Genomic DNA, 12314 nt, shown 5'->3' on the forward strand with positions numbered 1-12314 from the left:
ATACAGGAATGATTTTGCATTGGGTATCTTTTAAAGATTCTAACAGTCCAAACTCATCATTCTACAGAAGAATCCATTCTTCCATCCTAGCTACTGATTCTCCAGGCCTTGCACATCACTTCCCACCAACTAGTGTTCTGTGACTGGACTATTAGCCACTTGCTGCACATCTCTCCCCGTCCTCTCCCCTTGGGAATGCCAGCTACCTCTTATACATCAGCTCTGGTTGCAGTGGCTTTGAAAGCTCAAACCTATCCCCAAGCCTTATATGATTCAGAGGGGTTCTGAATCCTGATAAAGATGCCAAGAGCTTTTAGACCCATTTTCTGCTCCTGCTGATTTAGGAGTTGGAGGTAGGGGTGGGTGAGGAGTCAAATTTGGGTAACCCTTTCCTACAGAACTTTGGATCTGCATGAAGAAGAGGAAATTGATCCCCAAACACTACCTAGCAGTCAGCGAACAGGCAGCCTGGGGTACCATCTCAGATGACCAGTCCTTGGGAGATCAGTACTTTTAATGCGGAAGAGGTTCCCAGGGCCTCCGCAGTCTCCTGACTGTCAACATTTCCAGTCTCTAGTCCTATGAAGAGGAGTAAAGGGCTGAAGTCTGGAGAATGCTTGAAAGAGGAAAGAGAGTTGGATAGATACGGCAAATTGTCAGTTTCTCCCAGCAGAGCAAAAGGAACAGGGAAATAAGAGACCAGAGGATTTAGTGACCTAAAGTGCCAGAGAGTCCTGGGGCTGGAAATAGAGAAGCAGGTGGGAGAGGGGGATCAGATGGCAGGGAACTCACAGGTCTATACTAGCCATGGGGAAACCCAGAAAAAGTGTAACAGCAGGGGCTCTGCCTTCAAGGAACATATGATAATTTAGTTGTGGGGTAAAAATTAATGCACTTGAAATAATTTGTAATTTGCTGCTAAACTGATTTTGACAAAAAAGCACTGTAGGAACTTTGAGAAGGACAGATCATGTAGGTTGGCATCCTCTGTGAGCTGAATGGCTGGCTTAGGCAGTGTGTGTACCAAGGGATGTTATGCCCTGGCTACAGTGGCTACATTTTTTAAAGATGAATATGCCTGAGTCTTGCATGGTTTCCTGGAGGAAGCATGGGGGAGGAAGTTTCATCATCATCACCATTTGTCAATCACTATTGTTATCAACAAGAACTACAGTAAACATTAGTTGAGCATCTCTCCCTGGGTATACATATTTGTTGGAGAGGCAGGGCAAACACAGAAATTGTTGAAGGACTAGTACAAGATAGCATGTGCCAGTAGCAAAAAGAGAGAGGGAAAAGTGAAGGTTGGGGAAGTGAGAGGCGGCTTCCTGGAGGAGGTAGTGCAGGCATATCTTGGAGATTTTGTGGGTTCAGTTTCAGATCGTTGCAGTAAAGTGACTTGTAATATTATTGCTGGTGGAGGGTCTTGCCTTCAAGCACAATAAAGTGAAGGACAACAAAACGAAGTATGCCTGTACTTGAGCTGACCCTTAAAGGAAGGGAAGGGTTTGGACTATAGAAAAAAGAGTGAAGGGGTGTGTAAATGACCTTAATAAGGCACAGAGGTGGGAGTGCACAAGGCAGGTATGATTAAATGAGAAAACCTACTGGACTGGAGCAACGGGTATGTGATAGGGTAAAGTGGGCAATAAAGTTGGAGAGGCAAGTACTAGTGTGGTGATTATAGAGTCTTGAATGGCAGACAAAAGGAATTGTTTTGGAACAAAGTAGGAAAGCCTTGTAGATTTAGGTATTTGGGGAGTGATGAAAGCACAGGGAAGGAGAACAGACTAAAGGAAAAATATTGGGATTCCACATTTTTCCTAGCTTCAATCTCCAGTGGTAGGGTGACCAACTCATCCTATCTCAACAAACTTGAGATGAGTTTGTCACCTTACTTGAATTCCATCTTGAGAATAGGTTCCTAAAAAGCTCCCAAGAAGTTCTGCATCATACACTGTTGGTGGAGAACCTATGTTAGTTGGGAAGTCCCAAACAATGAACACGATGTGTGAGGTGTTCTCAGATAGTGTTGAACCACCTTGTGAAACAGAAAAGAGGAAAGATCAGCCTGCTAGCCCAGCTGGTAGCACAGGTGCAGACCAAGATGGGGCAACTGTTTCAAAGGCAACGCCCTTTAGCAGTTGATTTGTCTCTGAATCAGCCCTTGGAGAAGGAGGCAGCAATTGCAGGGATTTTAAAAACCAACACGAAAACAAGACTAAGTCTTTCATTATTTTGGTGGCTTCTACTTGGCCACTCCTCACATGGATTCTTTTTACTAAATTCCTGCAGCAAAATGAGATTGGCACAGGCTCTGCTACATTTATATTACCATCAGGATGCAGATGTTTTCTCTGTGGTTTAGAATTATGCAAATGAAGGCATGAAAACAAAAGCTCAGTGAGGTGGAGAAGTATTGCTCTTAAGAATCCAGGCTATTTTCAGGGCTCTTTAAGACACCCCTCTTAGTTTTTATTAACAGCTCTCTTGGCTCCTGTTCATTTTATTTATATTCTGGCACCTCTTCAGAACCTTCCTGCCAAAGACCTGTACGTTCATTCTAAAGTGCCTACACTGGCCTCATTTTGCAAGTGGAAAAAGCAAGGCATATAATATGAGCTTTCAGTGTCTGTGGGCTAACCTGGAGTCTTGACGGTCCCCTATCATTTTCTGTCTTCCCTCTGCTGCATAGAGTCTTGCCTTGAAAGGAAACGCCATGGCCCAATTGCCTCCCAGGTCTTCCCTCAACTACACGGTGATATTATCTGGAGGGCAGTAGGACCTAGGGAGGTTCAACCCCGAGGCCCAGAGAGACACACCTGCCCAAGCGTGGGTTGAGCGAGTGTGGGAGCAAGCTAGTTAGGGAGGGCGGAGTAGAAGCAGGCGTCTGCGGCTTGGTGGAAGACAATAGCTGTGGCTCCCTTTGGGGTCCGGAGTCCTGGCGAGAAGTGCTTCTGAAGATCGGTCCAAGCCCCTTTTTGTCGTGCCTCTCCACACTGAGCATCCCGCCCAGGAACTCCAAGCGGGCTTTGTTTGGCCGCAGTTGTTCCTGCCTTTTAGCCAGCCCCGGTCATCAGTGCCTTAGTTCCTGAAGCCACCGTCCTCTCACAGCTGAACTAGGACCCCGGCAGCATCCGGCAGCAGATGGTACTCAAGTTTGGCGACATCTGCCCGGCCATGTTGGCGCCCCGCACGTCGTGCTTCACGCAAGCAAACTTTTTTCGTGGAAAAGAAGCCCCTCCAGCTTTCTCTTAATCCTGTAGCGCGCGCGCTCAGCTTCTCTTCCCGAAGACTGCGCTCAGTGACAGGGTTGTGGCCTCCCTCCAGCCTTGGGGGCGGAGCTTGCGGGATCCGAGGAGCCATCCTGAGAACCTTCGACTAAGCGTGGGTCCTGAGAGAGAACCGGACGAGAAGGCAAGCTAAGAGCCACTCAGGCTGCGCCCCCTCTACTACCCTGGCTCAGTACTTGGCTGATTTGAGAGGGCACGCTGGTCAGGACTCCTCGAGAGGAGCTGCTGAGTGTTAGAGCGGCTGTCCTCATGGCCCTTCAACTGCCTGGAACTGGATTCTGGACCGGGCACAAAAATGCTTGCTTTTGCCTTGTCCAAGTTTCAGAGCACGTATGTTGACAATTGGAATCCTGAGCCAATCAAGAATCAAGTTCAAAGTGGTACTCCTGGGCTCTCCATCCCAGACTTCAACAAGTCTAATTTGAGACTAGAAGAGAGGGGTCTCCTGCTCTATTAGATCTCCATTCTGGAATTGGACCTGACAGCTCTTCTCACCAATACGTGGACTGCAGTGGCTTCAGGGTTCTCTTAGGGGGGTTGGGAAGGGTTCTCTCTGAAGACCAGACCCAAACGCTCAGAACCTTGACAATGGACCGAGTTTATGAAATGCCCGAGGAGCCAAATGTGGATCCGATTTCATCTCTGGAGGAAGATGTCATCCGTGGGGCCAACCCTCGATTTACCTTTCCATTTGGCATCCTTTTCTCTACCTTCCTGTACTGTGGGGAGGCTGCATCTGCCTTGTACATGGTTAGAATCTATCGAAAGAATAGTGAAACCTACTGGATGGCATACACCTTTTCCTTCTTTATGTTTTCATCCATTATGGTCCAGTTGACACTCATTTTTGTCCACAGAGATCTGGCTAAAGACAAGCCACTCTCATTGTTTATGCATCTAATACTTTTGGGACCTGTTATCAGGTGAGTAACCTTTTGATCTCTTCCCACCTCCCCTCTTCCCCTTCCCCCCACCACTACCCCGAACTTGTGCAGAGAAAGATGAAGTTAATATTTACGAGACTGATACTGTGCCTCCAATTGGTTCTCTCATTTCCTCCTACTCTTGGCTTCCCTGCGTACCATCCAAAAAATCTTATCTGAAGTCTTAGATGCCACCAAGATGAACATGTGACATGTACCTGTGTTCCAAAACTATGTATAGTACCATTGATACAACTAGATTAAACAATATTTGCTATCTGGATTTGAGTTGGGAAAATTGGTAGGGATCAACTGACATGGTCACCTTGTGCACATAGGCCATACTTAACTGAAGTGTGTGTTATTTTGACTGGCTTTTAGATGCTCTATAAATTGAATGAAAGTTCCTAACCCATACATCCCATCTCACATTCAATTTCTTTATCCTGAACTGCTTGGGCTGGATATTTTAAGCCATCTGTGGTCATCTGGTACCCCAGTTCACTGTAATTCATTTTTCTCTGCTAGTTCATACATTTCCTGTTTATCTCTTTGTATCTTTTTAAAGTAAAGGTACATGGTTAGAAAAGGGCAAAGAAAGATGGTCCATTTGTCCATCTGGATGCTGTAGCACAATGTAGTAGCATCAAGTATTTCCATTCGATTGCCTTGAAGATACAAGAATGTGCCGTATCCCAGGGAGACAGGCATCTATGTCAGCAGTCTCATCTGGACGCTATGGGATTACCCAGATAGGGAGATGTTGCAAAACTTATGAAGTCAGGAGAAAGGAATGGACCAAGTTTGTCTTGATTGCAAGAGAGGCAGAAACCTACAGTCAGCTGAGGAATATGGGTCAGAGTGCTGATGTTGTAATTTCAATGGGAAAATATGTTATCCTTGTGGAAATAAACACAGTCCAAAGCTGATTAAGGATGGAACTTCCCCTTTAAAATTTTAACAATATATGTTTAATCAGGGAGGAATTGATTAGGCTCCATCAGAGCAAATATGAGATATAAACAGAAACAGTGGCCTGGAATTTAGGAGACCTGTTATTTAGCCCTAACTGTGTCACTGACTAGTTGCATGGCCTTGATAAAATCTCTGAAGACGCCTTGGCCCACAGTTTCTTCATCTGTAAAATAAATGGGTTGTATGGGCTAGATCATGGCTCTCAAATGCTTATAGAGGCCAGGCAGGCATCACAAATTAATAAAATGGGCCATGTATGAAAAAAACAGTAGCTTTATGTGTGATGATAAATGAAAATAAAGTTCCATGTTAAATGATGGAGAGTAGTGATGACTGTGGCAACTGGAGTCCACATGATCTGCCTCCTTTGAAGCAGACTCTAGAGCTCCCACCCATTGTTTCCCTGTTGAAATTCAGACCCAGTATTGCCAGATCCCCCAGCTTTCCAGGAGAAGCTCCCAAAAATAGAATTTTATATGAAATACTATGATTTTAAATTTTGGCACATGACTAATAAAATAAAAACATGGTGTATGCCAAACAAATCACAGCTATTGATCAGATGTGACTTAGCTGGCCTATATCTAACCTTTGGACTAGGTAATCTAAAAAGGTCCTTTTCAGTTCTAAATCTTTGAAGTTAAGCTGTAAAAGGAAGACCTCATCAACCTAGAAGCAAGAAATTTAGAGATGTCACTAGAGGAGCATGGAGTCCATTCTTCTCTCCCTTTTCAAATGCAAGATTTTGAGTTAATAGATCAAGCACTTTCAAGATGCAAATGTTAGCGAGTTCATACCAGCCCCCAGTTCTGACTTCCCCCTTTTGCTTTGTGGCCTCCCAAGCCATCTTTGATTTGGACTCCACCATATGGACTGTTGAATACTATATTTTATTTTTGTCATTTAGCTTCCACTAGAAATGATTGGAAAGCATTTATAATATCAGTCAGTTAGCCCCACAGCAGGGGAAAAACAATTAAAAGCTCATAAATTATATCCTCAATATGCTTATTTTCAAGTCAAATAACTTTTTAGGTAGGTAGGAACTTGATTAGTGCTATTAGGCACATGAAGGTATTTGGAGGACCCCGCTCCCTTCCAAAAATATTTTTTTTATTGATTTTAGAAAGAGATGAAGAGAGAGAGAGAGGGAGAGAGGTGAGAGCATGAGAGAGAGAAACATTGATTGGCTGCCTCCTGCACACCCCCTACTGGGGATCGAGCCTGAAACCCAGGCATGTGCCCTGTCTGGGAATTGAACCTTTGACCTCTTGGTGCATGGGACAGTGCTCATCCAACTGAGCCACACTTGCAGGGCTGGGCTCCCTTATATAAATGCAAAGATAACTTCTGGAAATGAAAATGTACTCTAATTTACTGAAGCTTATAAGCAAGGCAAACACCCTTACTTAAACCAGTAAATATCCTTAAGACTAGAAGCATAAAAGAGAATGCTTTATGCAGCTGCCACCCTCAAAATTTTATTCAGCAATAGCATTGATAAGCTTGAATTAAAATCTAAAATATTTTGTTAGAAATGCACTTAGGCATTTTCCCTGAATAGGAAGAGAATGTTGCTTTTTTTTTTCTTCTCTGTTCTCTCCTATCTTTTTCTCTCCTGGGTTTTAGAGTTTGTCCCTAGAAAGTGGGTGTTTCGAACTACATGCTTCAGGCTGTCTTACAAGCACCCATCTCAAAGGGATCCCGTGGAGAATGGCAGCTCGCACATGTTCCTCTTGGGAGCCAAAGGCCTAGGGAGCATATACATCTCTGCTTGTCTGTGGTCTATTTTTTTGTTAAATTATGCTGCTATTATTATTATCCTCTCCTCCCATTATTTCTCACCTTGTTTTCTCTACTTCTTTCTCACTCTTTCACTTATTCAGCACATACCCATTTATCAATTACCCACTATGTGATAAGGGTGGTGGGCAAGATAAATATACCCCCCACCTCCCCTCAGCCTATCAGAAAAGATGGCTTAATTTTCACAACTGCTCTTACTTATAAGGAATAGTCCACGGTTTCCATTCATTTCAGGGTGAATAGAGGGAATGGTAATTCAGGTGTTTCAAAACAAGATGTTCTAGTTGCTTGTCTTCTATTCATTACATCAGAACTTCGACTGACTTCTTTATATGGGGGAGATGGAAAGGGTACAGTAGGAAATGTGGTATTATCACTATTTCAAGGGCAGTAGGCTCTCATAAGTATGGTTCCTTCTTTGTAAAGAGATAATGAAATTTAAAAGGCTGCTGTTCCCAAACAGGTCCATAGGCCCCAAAAGCAACCCATAGAGAGATCTTTTGAGATGCCCTAGATATATAGTACATTAGGTTCTAAGTTGTCAAGTCTCTTAAGTACCTTTGTTGCTAAATGGCTTTCCCATGTATGTGAGAGGTTTTCTCTAGATCCCAGTCAAGACTTGTTTAGCCGAAACCGGTTTGGCTCAGTGGATAGAGCGTCGGCCTGCAGACTGAAAGGTCCCAGGTTCGATTCCGGTCAAGGGCATGTACCTCGGTTTCGGGCACATCCCCAGTAGGAGATGTGCAGGAGGCAGCTCATCGATGTTTCTAACTCTCTATCTCTCTCCCTTCCTCTCTGTAAAAAATCAATAAAATATATTTTTTAAAAAAGACTTGTTTAGCTGAGATACTCATAGTTGTGAGTTTTGTCTTGAAAAAGCAGAACTCAAAAGCCCCAATTATGGGGCTGAATGCTTTGAATAAGGGACACTTGACCTCAGGAACTTGAGGCTTTATGACAACCAGGGCCTTTTGGAACATCATTATTCTCTCTCAACACATTGTTTACTTAATATCTTGATGTTTAAGGCACTTTCCTGCCTGTGGGCTTATTCTTAAGGAGGCAAAGCAATTCCTTAATTCCTCAAAGAGACACTTCTGAAATGGTGTTCTTAGGTGGTGGGTGACTGACTGAAAAAGAAACAAAAAGGATTTAGACTTAAGTAACTTGCAGAAGGCACCACCAACTCTTTGACTCACAAGAAATGTGTAGAATGGGAGAGAAGGAATGGCAAAAAGTAACACTACCTCTCTGACTTATCCCCCGCCCCCCACTAAAACCTCCCTTTCCAAGACAGCTTTAGTTAAGTTCCCGTGATGCTTTACCTCTGCAGATGTTTGGAGGCCATGATTAAATACCTCACACTGTTGAAGAAAGAGGGGCAGGAGGAGCCCTATGTCAGCCTCACCCGAAAGAAGATGCTAATAAATGGCGAGGAGGTGCTGATAGAATGGGAGGTGGGCCACTCCATCCGGACCCTGGCTATGCACCGCAATGCCTACAAGCGTATGTCACAGATCCAAGCCTTCCTGGGTTCAGTGCCCCAGCTGACCTATCAGCTCTATGTGACCCTGATCTCTGCAGAGGTCCCCCTGGGTAGAGGTGAGTAGAGTCAGGACTGGGGAGGGCTCCACTTAAATCAAGGGTCTTAGAAATCTAGAGCTGAGCTGTCTAATACACTGGCCAACAGCTTCCTGTGGCTATTAAAATGAAAAAATTACATAAAAATTACTTTCTCAGACATATTAGTTACATTTCAATTGTTCAATAGTGTGGCTAGTGGTCACTTATTGGACAGCACATATGTGACAGACATTTCTATCATTGTAGAAAGTTCTGGATAGCACTGGTAGATAGTCAAAGAACTTGGGAATCCAGAAATCTCAGGTCTGCCACATTTCTTAGACTGAGGTAAGCTATTTAGACTAATAATGCCACAGAAAAACCCTCTCTGGGCTAGTAATAAATGCTCTCAGAGGAAGCTAGTAATCCCAGCAGTCAGTAGGACATTTTCTCTAGCCTAGAGTGTTTAAATTATACTGAGGATTTTTTGTTTGTTTGTTTGGTTTCTTTAGGGATGACCATATTTAAATAAGAGGTTCCCCAATATTACTGATCATGAAGTTCCTTTTTACAGTTACATTTTCTACTCAGACCTGAATCAATCTGAGTGTGGGGAGAATAGGAATCTGTATTTTTTAAAATATATTTTATTGATTTTTTTACAGAGAGGAAGGGAGAGGGATAGAGAGTTAGAAGCATCGATGACAGAGAAACATCGATCAGCTGCCTCCTGCACACTCCCCACTGGGGATGTGCCCGCAACCAAGGTACATGCCCTTGACTGGAATTGAATCTGGGACCCTTCAGTCCGCAGGCCGACGCTCTATCCACTGAGCCAAACCAGTTAGGGCTGTATTTTTTAAAAAATATATTTTTATTTATTTCAGAGAGGAATGGAGAGGGAGAGAGAGATAGAAACATCAATGATGAGAATCACCGATTGGCTGCCTCCTGCATGTCCCCCACTGGGGACCAAGCCCACAACCTGGGCATATGCCCCCGACTGGAATCGAACCCAGGACCCTTCAGTCTGCAGGCCGACACTCTATCCACTGAGCCAAACCGGCCAGGGCAGGAATCTCTATTTTTTAATGTAGCCAGTTGAGTCTGATCAGACACATTTGGAAGCCAGTGATTTAATTACTTCTCCCAACTCCAGGGGGGAGAAAGAGATGGGGTGTGGAGTGAATACTGCTGATAGTCACACCAGATCCCAGTTCTGACCTTCTCTGTGATCTTTGGAGGAAGTTACCAAAGAGGTCCTTGTCTTAATTCCCCATTTGGAAAAGAGAGATCCTGAGATGAGTAAGAACTTTGGCAGAGGATGAAATATTAATTAATGTTTTCAAAGTTGAGATAAAGTACTGTTAATGACTTTTAATAGCCTGAGATTAGCTTCATCTGCTTGGGCTGGAGCTGCTACAGCTGTGGGTACAATTTTGGACCATTTTCTTATTAGGTACTGACCCTGCTTGGCAAAGCCCCATGTCTCAAATAAGTGTAAGGAGAAAAATTTCCCTCTTTCGTATTTTTCTCCATTAAGAATTGTTCACGAAGTTCTATTGGTCTTGAAGCTTTTCACATATGTAGAATGTACAATAGTGGGAGGAGAAAGGAATGATAATGCTTTTCCTCCTGAAAATTTTGAGGGTTATCAAATCATCTAATTAAAATATGTATATGTTACAAAAGTAATACACACACAAATCAATTGACCTACAGGTAATTGTATATGCAAAGAAGAATTTATGGAAAGATATGCAAGAAACAATTTACCTCTGGGGAGTGGAAATGAGTCAGCCAACTTTTACTTTTTACTTTATACCCTTCTACTAGTACAGTGGTTCTCAACCTTCTGGCCCTTTAAATACAGTTCCTCATGTTGTGACCCAACCATAAAATTATTTTCGTTGCTACTTCATAACTGTAATGTTGCTACTGTTATGAATCGTAATGTAAATATCTGATATGCAGGATGGTCTTAGGCGACCCCTGTGAAAGGGTTGTTCGATCGCCAAAAGGGTCGCGACCCACAGGTTGAGAACCGCTGTACTAGTATATAGTTTGAAATTGTTATCATGATCTTGTTTTATTTTTTTAAAATATTTTATTGATTTTTTTACAGAGAGGAAGGGAGAGGGATAGAGAGTTAGAAGCATCGATGACAGAGAAACATCGATCAGCTGCCTCCTGCACACCTCCTACTGGGGATGTGCGCGTAACCAAGGTACATGCCCTTGACCGGAATCGAACCCGGGACCCTTCAGTCCGCAGGCTGACGCTCTATCCACTGAGCCAAACCGGTTAGGGCTGATCTTGTTTTTTTATTTTGGGTCCTTATTTTAAAAAAATTTTAAGGTAATATTATTTTTATCCTTATTTTTTAATTATAAAAATCTGTTAAGGTAAAGACTCAAAACCACACAGAATATATATAAAAGAGGAGATGTAATCTCACTTCCAAAAGGTAATCTCTATTAACCATTCAGTATATATCCTTCCAGACTTAATTTTATTATCTATAATAATAAAAGCATAATATGCTAATTAGACCAGATGTCCTTCTGGACATCTTCCCAGACGGCCTTCTGGATGAAGCAGGGGCTATAAGGGAAGCCAATGCCGGCAGCCGGGGAAAGGAAGGCCTACTCTTGCACGAATTTCATGCATCAGGCCTCTAGTGTAAATATAAACATATGTACAACATATTCATGTATGTATGTTTTTGCCAAAAAAGAACTGCATTAAACATTCTGTTAAGCAGTCTTTTTCAAAAGTGAACCAGTATGTTTTTTTTCAACAATTATTTATACATACACATATAATAATAATGCCCTGGCCAGTGTGGCTCAGTGGATAGAACGTTGGCCTGCAGACTAAAGGGTCCCGGGTTTGAGTCCAGTTAAGGGCATGTACCTTGGTTGCGGGCGCATCCCCAGTAATGGGTGTGCAGGAGGCGGCTGATCGATGCTTCTCTCTCATCGATGTTTCTAACTCTCTAGCCCTCTCCCTTCCTCTCTGTAAAAAAATCAATAAAATATATTTAAAAATAAAAAAGGTAAACCCCTTAAAAAAGAAAAAAAAGATGCTCCCAATCTATTAAAAATAATAATAACGATAAGTATATAATATATATTTTCCTCATATGAATTGGACCATTCTTTCTTATTTCCCCAGTCTTCTTTTGGTAGGATTGAAGTTTGTTTCTAATTTTTCATGCAAAATATTTTTCTAATTATAAATTATGCTCCCGTGAACATCTGTGTACTGGAATGAGACTTTGTATGATAAATCCTGAGCGGTAGAATTTCTGGGTAAAAGGATATACATGTTTAGAATTTTATCAGTATTGCCAAATAACCCCCCCCCCCAAAAAAAGATTGTATGCATTTATATTCTCACCAACAATATATGAATGTGCTTGTTTCTTCATATCTTAAGCTAAATATTATTTAGTTGTATAATTATAAAATAACTTATTTTAAAACATAATTTGCATTATTTATTATGAATGAAGCTCTACATCTTTTCATGTTTGGTCATTATGTTCTTTAAATTGCTTATTTACATATTTTAGTCATTTTTTCTAGTGGTTTATCTTTTTATTAATTTATAAGAGCTATTTATATATTCTGGCTATTAATCTTTTATCTGCTCTGGATAAGTATGTATGTGTACATGTGTATGTTTTTTGTGTATATACACATATTTTATTTTTTTTAAATATATTTTTATTGATGTCAGAGAGGAAGGG

The 12314-nt window shown here is 42.1% G+C and overlaps 1 protein-coding gene across 1 annotated transcript in view; it reads left to right on the forward strand.

Moving 5' to 3' along the window:
* Positions 1 to 2877: 2877 nt before the first annotated feature.
* The window catches only part of XKRX (XK, Kell blood group complex subunit-related, X-linked), a 14662-nt gene continuing 5225 nt past the window's right edge, over positions 2878 to 12314 (forward strand). Inside the window, exons 1-2 of the mRNA XM_005869888.2 lie at positions 2878 to 4216; positions 8331 to 8599. Coding sequence (XP_005869950.1) covers positions 3882 to 4216; positions 8331 to 8599 — 604 coding nt within the window. The 5' untranslated portion in view covers positions 2878 to 3881. The remainder of the gene's footprint in view (positions 4217 to 8330; positions 8600 to 12314) is intronic.

The sequence above is a fragment of the Myotis brandtii genome, unplaced genomic scaffold, assembly GCF_000412655.1.
Source record: "Myotis brandtii unplaced genomic scaffold, ASM41265v1 scaffold305, whole genome shotgun sequence".
NCBI lineage: Eukaryota > Metazoa > Chordata > Mammalia > Chiroptera > Vespertilionidae > Myotis > Myotis brandtii.